This window comes from Heterocephalus glaber, unplaced genomic scaffold (assembly GCF_053883595.1).
Source record: "Heterocephalus glaber isolate CG9 unplaced genomic scaffold, H.glaber_assembly_v1.0 deba00001446, whole genome shotgun sequence".
Classification (NCBI taxonomy): Eukaryota; Metazoa; Chordata; class Mammalia; order Rodentia; family Bathyergidae; genus Heterocephalus; species Heterocephalus glaber.
In genome coordinates this window covers 9,690,084-9,703,026 of record NW_028258298.1, presented here as the reverse complement: position 1 = coordinate 9,703,026, position 12,943 = coordinate 9,690,084, and the positions used below count along the sequence as shown (strand labels likewise).

At 48.9% G+C, this 12,943-nt stretch overlaps 1 protein-coding gene across 1 annotated transcript in view; it reads left to right on the top strand.

Moving 5' to 3' along the window:
* Dcps (decapping enzyme, scavenger) overlaps positions 1-6,579 on the top strand; it is a 38,421-nt gene extending 31,842 nt beyond the window's left edge. Inside the window, exons 5-6 of the mRNA XM_004921164.4 lie at positions 4,068-4,178; positions 6,181-6,579. Coding sequence (XP_004921221.3) covers positions 4,068-4,178; positions 6,181-6,447 — 378 coding nt within the window. The 3' untranslated portion in view covers positions 6,448-6,579. The remainder of the gene's footprint in view (positions 1-4,067; positions 4,179-6,180) is intronic.
* Positions 6,580-12,943: the final 6,364 nt, after the last annotated feature.

Sequence of the window (12,943 nt, the reverse complement as noted above, 5' to 3'; positions counted from 1 at the left end):
GCTCCTGCCTGGTCCACCCCCAGAGAAGGAATGGGACAGGCTCTGCAGGTGGTGGAGGAGCTGTAGGAGGCCCCAGAATTATAACTGGACTCCTGACCTCGTAGTGGCTCTGTGTATCCCCATCAGTCTCCTCAAGCAGATTTTTTTTTTTTTTTACCCTGGTACTAGAGATCAAACTCAGGACCTTATGCTTGTGAGGCAGGTGCAGCAACACTGAGCTAAATCCCCAGCCGCTGCTTTGATTTTTTTGGAGACAGCATCTCATTATGTGTAGTTCGGGCTGACCTTGAACTCACTGTGTACCCTCTTTTGTGCTGGGGTTACAGGCGTGTGCCACCACGCCCGGCTCCCTCTGGCAGGTCTTGAGTCAAAGCCTGGTCATGGGAGATGAGCCCTGAGTAGAAGGACTATCTGTCTCACAAACTCCTGTAGACTGGAGTTTGTAACTGCAGAGGATGCAGCCCAAGGGCCAGGAAGCCAATAGAGATGGAGTTGAATATCTCCATTCCAGAAGCATAGAATGGATCTGAGCCCATGGTGCTGCTGATGGAAATCTTTGAGATCAAAGGCTGGCAGGTATCTGTCTGGCCTGCCAATGGGACTCCTCCCTCCCTATCCTCTTTAAGACTGGAAAGACAGCAGGGCATGGTGGTGCGTACCTGTAATCCCAGCACTCGGGAGGCTGAGGCAGGATAATCACTGGGAGTTCAAGGCCAGCCTGGGCTATGCAGTGAGTTCAAGCCAGCCTGGACTATATGGCAAGATCCTGACTCAGAAAACTAAGAAAAGAAAAGAAAGGAAAAAAAAAAAGAAAAGAAATGGAAAAGGCTTTGGCAACTCCACTGAGCCCTCAGCTCTCAGAGATTTTAAAGGGGCTGGCCTAAATTGTCAGACTATGCCTTTATAGGTCTTTGTTTAATTCTTGCTTGACTTTTTTTTTTTTTTTTTGGTACCAGGGATCGAACTCGGGTCCTTGCGCTTGCACAGCAGGCGGCGAAACCACTGAGCTAAATCCCCAGCCCTATTCTTGCTTGACTTTTAATGATGCCATAACTTCAGTGCCTCAGATCCTTGACTTGTGACAGCACTAAATTTGATTACTCTCTTAGAAGTTGGCAATGTATCCAGGAGGAAGACAGGCCTTATCTTGGCTTTTGTTCCTTATTCCAGGGCCAGGGAAAGATTATGAGGCGGATGCTTCAGTATTTGCTCTGAGAAGTCTTACTGGCACCCTTAAGTCTCCTGCCACTTCTTTTTTTTTTTTTTGGTACTGGGGATCGAACTCTGGTCCTTGCGCTTACGAGGCAGGCAGTGGAACCACTGAGCTAAATCCCTGGGCCCTCCTGCCACTTATTTTTGAAGTTAATTTTGTTTTCTTTTCCTTCTTTTGCTATGCTGGTGATAGAATGCAGGTCTTCATGCATGCTAAGTTCAAGCTGTACCACTGAGCTAAAACCCCAGCCTGTGGAAGTATATAACAACAACAACAACAACAACAACAAAATATATATATATATATGTATGTATGTATGTATGTATGTATGTATGTATGTATGTTTTGTTTGAGACAGGGTCTCGCTATGTAGTTCAGGCCAGCCTTGAACTCACTATGAGCCCAGATTGGCCTCAAACTCATGGTGATCCTCCTGCCTCAGCCTCCCAAGTGCTGGAATCATAGGTGTGTGCCTGGAAGTATATTTTTATTGTCTCCAAATTGATGGCCCTGTATTTATTGATTTGTTCTCCTTTCCATTCATTCAGCAAATACGTATCAAGTACCTGATGTTGCTAGAGATTATGTCTCCCCAGGGATTATGACATCCCTTCCTCACTTCTCTGAAGAGATCACATGTGTCTTCATTTCTGTTCCTTGTGTTTGCTCATGTGTGCCCATGGTAAAGATGCATCCAGCACAGTGGATGTGCAGGGAAATTAAGTTCACTGCCCCACCTCTTTCTCTGTTTCCCGTCCCCAGAAACAGTGATTGTTGCCGTGTCTTTGTTTCTCCTTCGAGGGTAGTCTGTCTTCGCATATGGTGTATATAAACACAAATACACATGTACATATAGACATGTTTTTTTCCTTTGGTACCAGGGATCAAACTCAGGACCTTGTGCTTACGAGGCAGGTGGCGGCACCACTGAGCTAAATCCCAGGCCCCATGTATTTTCATTTCATACATTTTAAGTTCTTGGGTCTAACGTTCTCACACCAGGACACCCATCCTTTGAGTCACTTCAGAAGTCAGGAGATGGCTCTCCAGCACCCCAGCCTTTCCGTCTTCCCCCTCAGCAAGAAACTGTTACCTTGATTTTTCTGACCTGCCGTGTGAAAAGAGGCTGCTGGTGTCTGTTTCCCAGGATGATCGGCACACTACCTTCTGGGGTGCCAGTCTCAGGCCCTCATCTCTTCCTTGTCTAGCCTTTTTCAGATCATGCTTGTGGGCTGGGAGGCTTTTTGGCTGCCTGCAGAAAAGTTTGGGCCACATCTGATGTGAGAGAATGGTTTCTTTTCCCTCCCTCACCCACCCTGTGCGCTGACACCCAGCACCAGGCTCCGTGCCTTGTTTCATGCCAGTGGAGCAGAGAGATGGGATTGAATGTCATGTTTGGGATTTGTCAGCAGACATCACCTGAAACAAATGGTACTATTATTTGGGTATCTTGTGACAGTGACACGTAGTACCTTTATAGCCACACACACATCAAGCATTCTTGTTTCCTGGTTTCTCCTTGGACTCCTCAACAGTGAGAGGGTGAATTTCCCAGGCACAGGCCACAAAGGGAGAATCCAGAAGGGACATGTGGGCAACACTGAGGTCCTGATGGGTACACCTCGCTCATGTGCTGGGAGCTTGTTGGGAGCTTATTTGCAGCAGTCCGGCCAGGGAGCTGGATTCTTAGCTCTGACAGGGAAGGGTGTCTGTGGCACAGAGACACAACACATGTGGACATTGGGGTCACCTGGAAGACTTCACTCTTAGTTTTTAGGTTGGTGCCTCTGGAGTTTTGGCTGGTGACTCCTAGTCCCCAGATACCTCCATAAGGAATCCAGCAAGTCATACTGCAGGGCTGGGCCACCCTGGCCCTCACAGCCCAGGGCCCTGGAACCCTGGCTCAGTCGGCACAAGAGTGTGATAATGAGGCACAGCCAGGGTTTGGAGGAAGCAGGGAGGGTGTAGGGTGGTTTCCAGGCAAGAGGAAGAGTTTATTTGTTCTCTGGCCCAAGGTCTTGTTGACTGGCTCTGTGCTCTGTTGTGACCTCCCGGTTTTCAGGAAGGACAGCAGGAAAGGCTGCTCACTGCTGTGATGGTGCTTGGTATTGAGCAGGCCTCAGGCTCCCCTTCCCTCCCCACATCTGCCTGCACGAGCTTCAGACTCTGGACAAATAAGGCAGCTCCCTCTCCCAGTTCTGTGCCCTACACAGTCTTGCCTCCGCCTTCACTCTCACTGTTCCCTCTCTGAATGTCCTCCTCTAAACCCTGCCTCTTTTTCAAGACTCAGCCCCCTGGCTTTTCTTCCAGGAGGCCGGCCTGGATCCTCGAAGATGGCTAGAGCCTATGCTTCCTCCTGTGCCTTGATCACATTGGGTCTCAAGGCCATAGCTCAGTGGTAGAATACATGCACAAGGTCCCAGATCTGAGCTCCATCACATGCACAAACTAATAATAATCTGGTGCACTTTATGTAAGTAGAGTGATTTATGTATATGAATTAGATTGTAAACTCTTGGAGGAAGACTTGGCTCTTTTGTGATCCCCACTCCAGCTCACAAGGATGACCAACCAGAGAAAGTTCTGCCTGCCACTGCCTGCTCGGTTCATTGGATACCCCCTGGTAAAGTTCTTTAGCAGAACAAACACAGAAGCCCTGTTTTTAGATAGTCCCACTCATCCTGGGCCCCGGGACACCTACGGTGTGTGAGGATCTGTCCCACTGTGGAGTATCCTGGATTGGCTGTGGAGGCGCTTCAGGCTGTGAGGGTGGGCGGTCCCAAGGCTAGCAGCCTCCATGGTGCTGCCCTGTGGAGCCTGCCATTGCCCTCGTTACCCCTCTGTCTCCATGCAGCTCGATGACCTGTACTTGATCGCTATCTGCCATCGCCGGGGAATCAGATCACTTCGGGACCTTACTGCAGAGCACCTGCCACTGCTCAGGAACATCCTCCAGGAAGGGCAGGTGAGTTGCTTCCCCAAGCCACAATGAAGTCCAGTTGTTACACTCAGATTCCAGTGTGTTCCCTGGGCCTCTTTCCTTACCCTTCCCAGAGTCTGTCCTAGAAATGGCTTTCTGAGGATGCCAGCCTTGAACCTTGTTAAGGCTTACTAGGTTGGTTCACAAGGCCCTTCATCCCCTGGTCCTGCTTGATCCTACAGCTCTATTTTCACCCATCTTTCCTAACTCCCTGCCTTTCTCTGCAGGTCCCATCTGGGATCCTCTCCCTCCTGTAGGCCAGTGGTAGCGAACCTATGGCACACATGCTGCAGCAGGCTGTTTGTATCATGGAATGCTCTAAAAGGTTCGCCATCACTGCTACAGACACATGTCCTCGAGTCCTGGCCCCTCCTACCCCTGTAGCTCTGCCCCTGAGGATCACCAAACTTGCTCTTGGCAAGATGATTTTCTGGAGTTTATGGGAACCCGACTTTGACTTGTGTATACAGCCAGGCATCCTTGTCTAGATAGAGGACAGGCTACATTCTGTAGCAACTGGCTTTTTGGGACACTTCCTATCTGGAACATCTGTTGAATGAAATGGAATGATAAGGGCACCACAAAGAGCCCTGGGAATAGGAGAAGATGGCAGAAGAGTGACTAGAATCTTGGATTGTGATCCTGGCCTGACATTTTTGCCCTAGCTAGGTAACTCGCCTAGGGCAAGTCAGTTCACCTTTGCAGACCTCAGTGTCTGATTGGAATCCCTTCTGAATCCACCGTTTCTACTCTGAAACATGAAGATTCACTACACACTTGTTGTTCTAGGGGCTGACAGTCACAAGGATGACCAAGCAGAGAGAGCTCTGCCCCTTTCTGGCCATTTCCCCAACACTGTCCCCTGACCTGGCTCCCCCTTCACCCAGCCAGCCAATGTCATCCCTCTCTGGCTGCCTTCATCTCTTTGGATCAACAACATCTGTCAGGAAGTAGCCTCTGGATACTAGCAATGGTGTCTTGCTCTTGGGGACACTGGGCCCACACTTCTCTGCTTGGGTAGCTTCACCCCTGTAGGCCAGCCCTGCTAATCCCAGGAAGCCCTTTCGTGTGCCCTGGCCTTGACTTCACCCTGTTGCACTGATCCCAGGGTTGAGCTCTACAGGCAAGTATGATTCTAAGATGTATTCTGAGCTCACTGAGGCCCTAGTCTTTTCTGCTTCTCTTTTGACTGCCTTAGGAATCTGACTGCAAGGGAGATCAGAGTCTCTTCTTTTTTTTTTTTTTTTTTTTTTGTACTGGGGATCAAACTCGAACTGGGGTCCTTATGCTTGCAGGGCAGGCAGCGGAACCACTGAGCTAAATCCCCGGCCCTCAGGGTCTCTTCTTAATGTTAATAAGCCTTTGGGGCTCCTAAAAGCCTCCTGTTGAGCAGGGTGGAGATGGCACAGGAAACTGGGGCCAAAGTAAATGCTTTCTTCTTTCGAAAGGAGCCCAGCTGAGGTTTGTCTGGGGCAGCCTTTCCCATGCCCCTTCCCCCACCCTTTATCTTTTGCCAACTTCCGAGCACACCTCCATCTCCATTGTTTCCAAGCCTCATTCCAAGAGAAAGCAAGGCTTCCCCCACCTACCTCATGATTTACGGAGTGCTTTTAAGTTGTCCAATAGAAGGACAGACCCCACAATCACAGGAATCTGAGGCCTGTCCTTAGACACTGGCAAGCACTAACTAGATTACCATAGGAAGCCAGAGTTTGACCCAGGTTGGGATAAAGGAACCCTGACAGAGGCCACATCCCCCTCCTTTGGGGAAATGTTCCAGCTTTGATGCTGTCACCCACATTTGTTGATTTCCTAGAGTGGAAGACAAAAGAATCTGCAGCAAACAGTAAGCAGAAAGCCATTAGGAGGGTTTTCTAACTGTCTTGGGCTAATCTGGCTTAAGACAGAAGGTGACCCAGGTGGAAGATGTGGCCCTGGCTTGCCAGCAAGATGATAACCCTTTCTTACCACTCCCCTTCCTCACCAGGAAGCCATCCTACAGCGCTACCAGCTGACGGGAGACCGCCTCCGAGTATACCTGCACTACCTGCCATCCTACTACCACCTGCACGTGCACTTCACTGCCCTAGGCTTTGAGGCCCCTGGCACAGGCGTGGAGCGTGCCCACCTGCTGGCCGAGGTGATCGAGAACCTGGAGTGTGATCCTAAGCACTACCAGCTGCGCACTCTCACCTTTGCCCTCAGGGCTGATGACCCCCTGCTCAGGCTCCTGCAGGAGGCACGGCAGCCCTGAGTGTGTGTGGAGAAAAGGCACAGGTGCACAGCATTTGGGGCAGTGTGGGCTGGGTTTTTATCTCCAAGGTAGTTTTTAAAGATATATTTGTACTGGCTTGTTTCTCATATGTCAATAAAGTACCGGCTCATGGTTGAGGCCTGATCGCCTGGCCTGGGAGGGGCAGCAGGTGGGCAGAGCTGGTGGGAAGATCCGGGGAAGGGTAGAAAGTCTCAGAGTAACAGCTACAGGTGATGAGTGACAGCCACCCCAGGGCTTTGCCCACATCCCTGTGCTCTCCATGACTTTTGGTTTCCTGCCTGAGTCTGTGCCTCCCTGTTTGCACTCCTGGTGCCACATTCCTCCCCACCCCAAATGCCCTTTGGTGAGGTCCCAAAAAAAACCAAATTTGAAACTTTCCGGAAGTGGCCTTTAGAGGTATTGGATGCCACTTCCTCCTCTACTCTCCAGCAATGAGGCCACACCCTGCATGTGAGTCAACTCTTGATAAATGTTTTGAGAGGATGGGGGATTGATGCCTGGAAATGGGAGTGTTTTAATGAGAATCAGATGATGCAGCGCCAAATGCCTGCCTTTGCCTCTTACTTAGTCAGCCTGTGCTTGGCCTTCACTTCATTATCTAGGCAGGAAGACAAAACAGACTCACTTGGAGCAGCCAGAAGATAAGTGCAAAACAATGTTATCAGCAAGGGCAAAGTGGAGGGTTGCAGTTGAGTACGGAAGCTCTGAGTGGCCTTGGGCTCAGGGTGTGGTCAGCTCCATAGGTTCACAGAATCTAGAGGCCAGGAAGCACTGGGAAGTATCGAAGCCGATGACCAGATGTGGAGCCCATGGACTCATCTGGGAAGGGTGTCCCAGGAGGGCTCTCTCCAGCACAGAGAATAGTGGCATGAAACTGTCAGAGAGGGACCGCTGTTTGCTGCTTTATCAGGGTAGGGCTGAGGAAAACGTGCCCCGCTTAGGGAGCTCTCTATGGGGAGACAGGATATTGGGCTCTGAAGTGACACCAGGGGGAAGTGTGAGGCAGCGGGGTGGCTGTCACTCTGTATCCCCTGCCTCAGGAACCAGGAGGGCTGGATTCAGACCCTAGCTCCCTTGCTTACAGGTGAGGCCCTCAGATGGTGGCCTGGGTGTGGCACCTGCTGTAGACCCACACTGACCACTATGAACCACTAGAACCATAGTTGGTGGCCTAGAAAGAGCAGAGGGGTGGAGTCGGTGGTCAGAAAGCCCCCAAACATGCTCTAGCCTCCAGCAAGTCCAGGTGAGACTTGACAAGGTGGCAGGTCCTCCAGTCCATCCTTCCCTGCAGCTCTTCAGTAGTCCCAGGATTTAGGTAGATAAAGCTGCGTGAAGGAATTGCCTCAGGAGGTGATCAAGGCAGGTGGCTCTATCCAAGATGCAGTCAGCCAGATCTACTCATGGGCTTTCTGGATCTAAAGGAAGTACCTTGTGGGCAGGGCAGGCCACTGCTGGGTGCTGGGGGCAGGAGGCTGACCTGAGATCTTCTCCCAGAGCAGTTTCCAGCGGGCAGGCTGCTCTCTGGGTCTGAGTTGCTCCTCTTCCATGTACCAAGAGAGAAAAGTGATGTTTCCCCTCAGAAAGCAAATGGCCCTTACAAGCAAGTCCCAGCTCCTCCAGCATTCCAGAGGCGCCCAGTGTACACTCCCTGTGGAACAACCGCACCCCCTCTGCCACATCCCATATCCCCACCCCAACCCCAACTGTGCCACCTGCTGGGCCAGCAGCAACTGATGGCTAGGTGCATAAACCCGTGGGAGGAGCAATGGGCCAGACCAGGTTAGGGGGACAACAGTGAGGGGAGGAGGGGTCTGGTCTGGAGAGGGAGGAAGAGCCTTCCCAGGGCCCGGTTCCAGGCAGACAGACTGTTACACGGGCAGCTTCCCGGTGGCCCTGTGGCCTGGCCAATTCCGCCTTCCTTTTGGCTCATTCTGGGAGGAGGGGCCTCTGAAGTAGTGTCCTCTCCACTCCTCCCCCGCCTCTATCTTCCCAACGGCGTAGAAGAGTCTCCTCTCAGGCCTCAGACTTAGTTTTCTGTGTATAGTTGGAAGGACAGGTCTCTGTGTGAGCTCCCATCACAGCAAGCATCTGCAGAAGCGTGGCTGCCACTCTGTCCCTAGGCTAGAACACAGCCCCTTTGCTCTCAACCACCCCAGGGCCTCATCCCAGGCAACCCACACAGGGTTGCCACTGTGCCGAGTACGGTGCTGTCCAGGCCCCAGAAGCACACTTCCGTGTCTTGCAGGGTGGTCCTATCTGTCTCCAGCATGACTTGTCCAGGTAGCTTTGGACGCCTCTGGCTCCTGCTCATAACTGTTAGTTTGTCTGCCTTCCCCACTCGACTGAGAGGGCCTAAGGGGAGGAGGTTGTTTTGGTCATTTCTCTCCCCAACACCTGGGATGCTGTCTGGCTGACAAATTGATTATAATACTTTACATAATTTCACTGGACCTTCGGCCTTGTTCCATTTTACAGATAAACAGCTCTGGACACCTTGTCCAGTATGTTCCGGGATGGATGTCAGCTCCAGGAAGCAGAAACTTCCCAGCCTTTGTTCACTGTTTATCCAGGTTCTAGGGTAGCAGCTTGCCTGGAATACATGTTCAGTAAAAAGTGGGTGCAGGAGTGGAGTTGGGCTCTGAATCCAGTGCTTCTACTTCCTGGGCCACCCCTCGCTGTCACTTCAGAGCCCAACATCCTGCCTCCCCAGAGCCTCCTGAGCACGAGACGTTGTCCTCAGCCTTGCCCTCACCCAGCAGCAAACGATGGCCCCTCTAGCAGAGTGATGCAACTATCCTCTGCTGAGGAGAATACCCTCATGGGCAGATGTCATCCCTCCTCGCCAAGCCCTGCATGGTTCCACAAGTGGCCTTTGGCCCCCAACACTGATCTGCTGTCTACGTGGTGTGGCTGGAGAAGGAAAGCAGCAGTTGGGAGCATGGCTGCTCTTCTTTCTTGGCTTTTATCCATTTGCCCCAAAGTTTTCTAACACAGCAAAAGTGCTCTGTGAACACAAAATCGAGAAGACAAACTTATTCAAACTGTATCCTTCATGTTCCTGTTGAAACAAGGTCCTCAATTTGAAAAATCAAAACAATTGCAGCCAGGTGTGGTGGTGCACATCTGCAGTCCCCATTGAAGGAGGCTGAGGCAGGAGTATCACCATGAGCTGAAGGCCAGCCTGGGCTACATAGTGAGTTCAAGCCAGCCTGAGCTACATAGTAAGACCCTGTGTCCAAAAAAAAAAAAAAAATTACATGCAAACTAATATTTGAAAATGTTTCCCTTGTAATACATCCTAACCTAAAACATTTGAATCCAGTCTTCCCTCAGTATCCCAAGTCTGGTTCTGGGACACACCACCCCCTTGCCAAAACCCTTGGATGCTCAAGTATCTTGCGGTATATTATGCACATGTAACCTATGCAGGACCTCTTACATACTTTAAATCACCTACACATTACTTATTTGTTTTGTTTTTTCGTTTTTGTTTTTCGGTACCGGGGATCGAACTCAGGACCTTGTGCTTTCGAGGCAGGAGTGGCACCACTGAGCTAAATCCCTGGCCCACCAATACATTACTTATAATGCCTAATACATTGAGCTTTAGACTCATAATACACAATGGAGTCCATGGTGGCTTAAGCCAGATAGGCGTTAAGCCTGTAATTTTTCAACTAGATAATTTAATTGGCAAATGAAAACTGTATACTTGCTATGCTGTATTGTGTAGGGATTTATGTCAAGAAAAACTACATGTATCGCTTCTTGGCCTTTTGGCTAAGATCAAATGTAAGAAAAACTACATGTTCAGTACAGATACACACAAATGCTAGGCGAACACTGCACCACTGGGCTACCTCCCCTGCTCTTCCGTGTTTTTGGAACCCATGCAGCTAGAGAGTTGTGTGGTTTTCTCCACATAGGTTTGCTATCTCTTCCTCCAGAAGGATCATTTTTTATTCCAAACATTATATCATTTTATAAAATGATAATTAATGATAGTTGTTTTTAAGTATCCTGACAAATGTTGGCAACCCTAAATTTGTTTTATCATCATTAGTGAAATTATATTGGGGAATCTGTGTCAACTTGAAGTTACCAAGTAAACACTGTTAGCAGGGACTGAATCAGTTTAAAGTGTTTCAGTTTCAATTCAGTCTAATAAACAGATTTTGAGTATCAACCCTGCTTGCTTCTTTTCTTTTTCCCATTTTTGCAAGAACCTAGACTTAGGTAGGGCTCATATAGAACTTATAATTTCATAAGGAATACAAAGTAATGATGAAATAGTGAGTACCTAGAAGGAGTAACGCATCCATGGTAGTTTACACCAAAGAGGAGCTAAACCTGTAATATTTAAAACTACTATTAGCCAAGTGTGGTGGCCCATGCCTGTAATCCTAGCACTTGGGAGGCTGAGGCAGGAGGATCACCATGCATTCAAGGCCAGTCTGGGCTACATAGTAAGTTCAAGGCCAGTCTGAATTACATAGCAATACCCTGTTTCAAAAAATCAAAAAAACCCAAACAAACAAAAGCTACTTTTTTTGGTACTGGGGACCTTTGTTTGGAACTCGGGACCTTGCAGGCACCAGAACCACTGAGCTAAATACCTGACCCTCAAAAGCTACTTTTTTTTTTTTTTTTTGGTACCCAGGGATTGAACTCCGGTCCTTGCTCCTGCACAGCAGGAGGCGAAACCACTGAGCTAAATCCCCAGCCCTCAAAAGCTACTTTTAATGAACAAAAATTGCCTGTATCTATGGTATACAATGTGATGTTTTGATACACGTGTACAGTAGAATTGCTACATTAATTAACTTATGTATAACCTCACATTACAAGCCATTTTTTTATGATGACAATGTTTAGAATTTCACCAAGTAATTTTCAAGTGTGCAATACATTGTTATTAACTATAGTCATCATGTTGCACAATACATCTCCTGTCCAACTGAAAGTTTGTATCATTCGATCATCTGCCCAGGCCAGCCTGGCCAGCCCCTACCGTCCACCTTTGTACTCCGTTTCTGTGTTTGACTTTTTAAGATTCCACATAAAAGTGAGATCATACACTTTCTTTTTGTGCTTTGGGCCAAAACCTGATAATCGTTAGCCAAAGAGCAAGCACAAGCAGAGCTCACAGTCAGGGAGACTTCGTGTTGGTATGGCTGGGAGTCAGCTAAGCTTGTGGCATGGGACGGGCACTACAGTGACAGTACTAGGCAGTTTTTCAGAGCTGGGATGAAGAAATGATGGGCTGGCTGAAACTCAGTGGTAGAGTGTCACCTAGCGTACAAAAGGCCCCTGGTTTGATTTCCAGCACTGGGGCAGTGGGGAGACAAGCAGCTAAGGCTAAGGGGAAATTTCCTAATGGTCTGTTCCTTCTCTGCTGGTATTTGAGCTGGACTTGGCATCATAACCAAGTATGATTTCTGTCCAGTTACACAGCTGCTCATGAAATAGGAGTGATAACAGTTTCTACCCCAGAGAGGTTTATGAGGGTTAATAGGATTTTGTGAGATGCGGTACTCAGTATTAGCAACTCTTTTCCTGCTGTGTAAGTGACCAAAATGGATGTAAAGAGATATTTTTTTGGTTAGATACATGCTATAGCCTGAATTTGTGTCCCCTTAAAATTCATATGTTAATATCCTCCCAGTGTGATGGTATTTCTCCTTGGGAGGAAAAAACAAATGATAGGCAGCCTCTAGAATGGTTAGATACAAATCTCTGATATTTATAAACCACACAGATGGATGGGATTTAGCTCAGTGATACTGCGCTTGCCTTGCAAGCGCAAGGTCCTGAGTTCTATCCCTGGTACCAAGAACAAAACAAAACAAAACACATAGCCTATGGTATTTTGTTACAGCAGCTCAAGTGGATTAAGATAATACTAAAAGTAAGTGAAAAAAGCCTGTAAGCACCTATACTATGCAGTGGAGGCATCGCAGCCGAAATTTTAAGAAAAAAAAGCAAGCCATAAACTCTGTGCTTAATTGATTTGTGGCCCTAAACAGAGCTGGGGGCTGCATGCAGGGATTTCTCAAGATCTTCTCTGGCCTGAAGGTTGCTGGAATGTATTTTAGACTTGGCCGACAGGCAGGTTTCTAACAGCGACAGTGATGTCTCTTGCATTTGAGAGCCCTGGGAACAGCTCAGCTCCATGGTCCAGCCATAGAGATCTGATAAAAATAGGAGCTGAAACACTATCCTGGAGTTGCTATTTTTAAAAGCATCTGAGATGCTGGATTGGGTTTATTTCTTCCTCAAACGGCATCTTGCTGTCCCCTCCTCCTGTTGGGCAGGATGTTAATGTGGCACATCTGAGGGACAGGAGCCAGGAGCCTGGGAGGCACATTTGTCAAGTGGTTCCATGGCTGCTGCCCACACCCACAGCCTGCCAGGGAGGAGCTGCAGGTCCAGGGCCTCCCAGGTTTAGGTGCACCTGGCTGACACACCTCCTTCT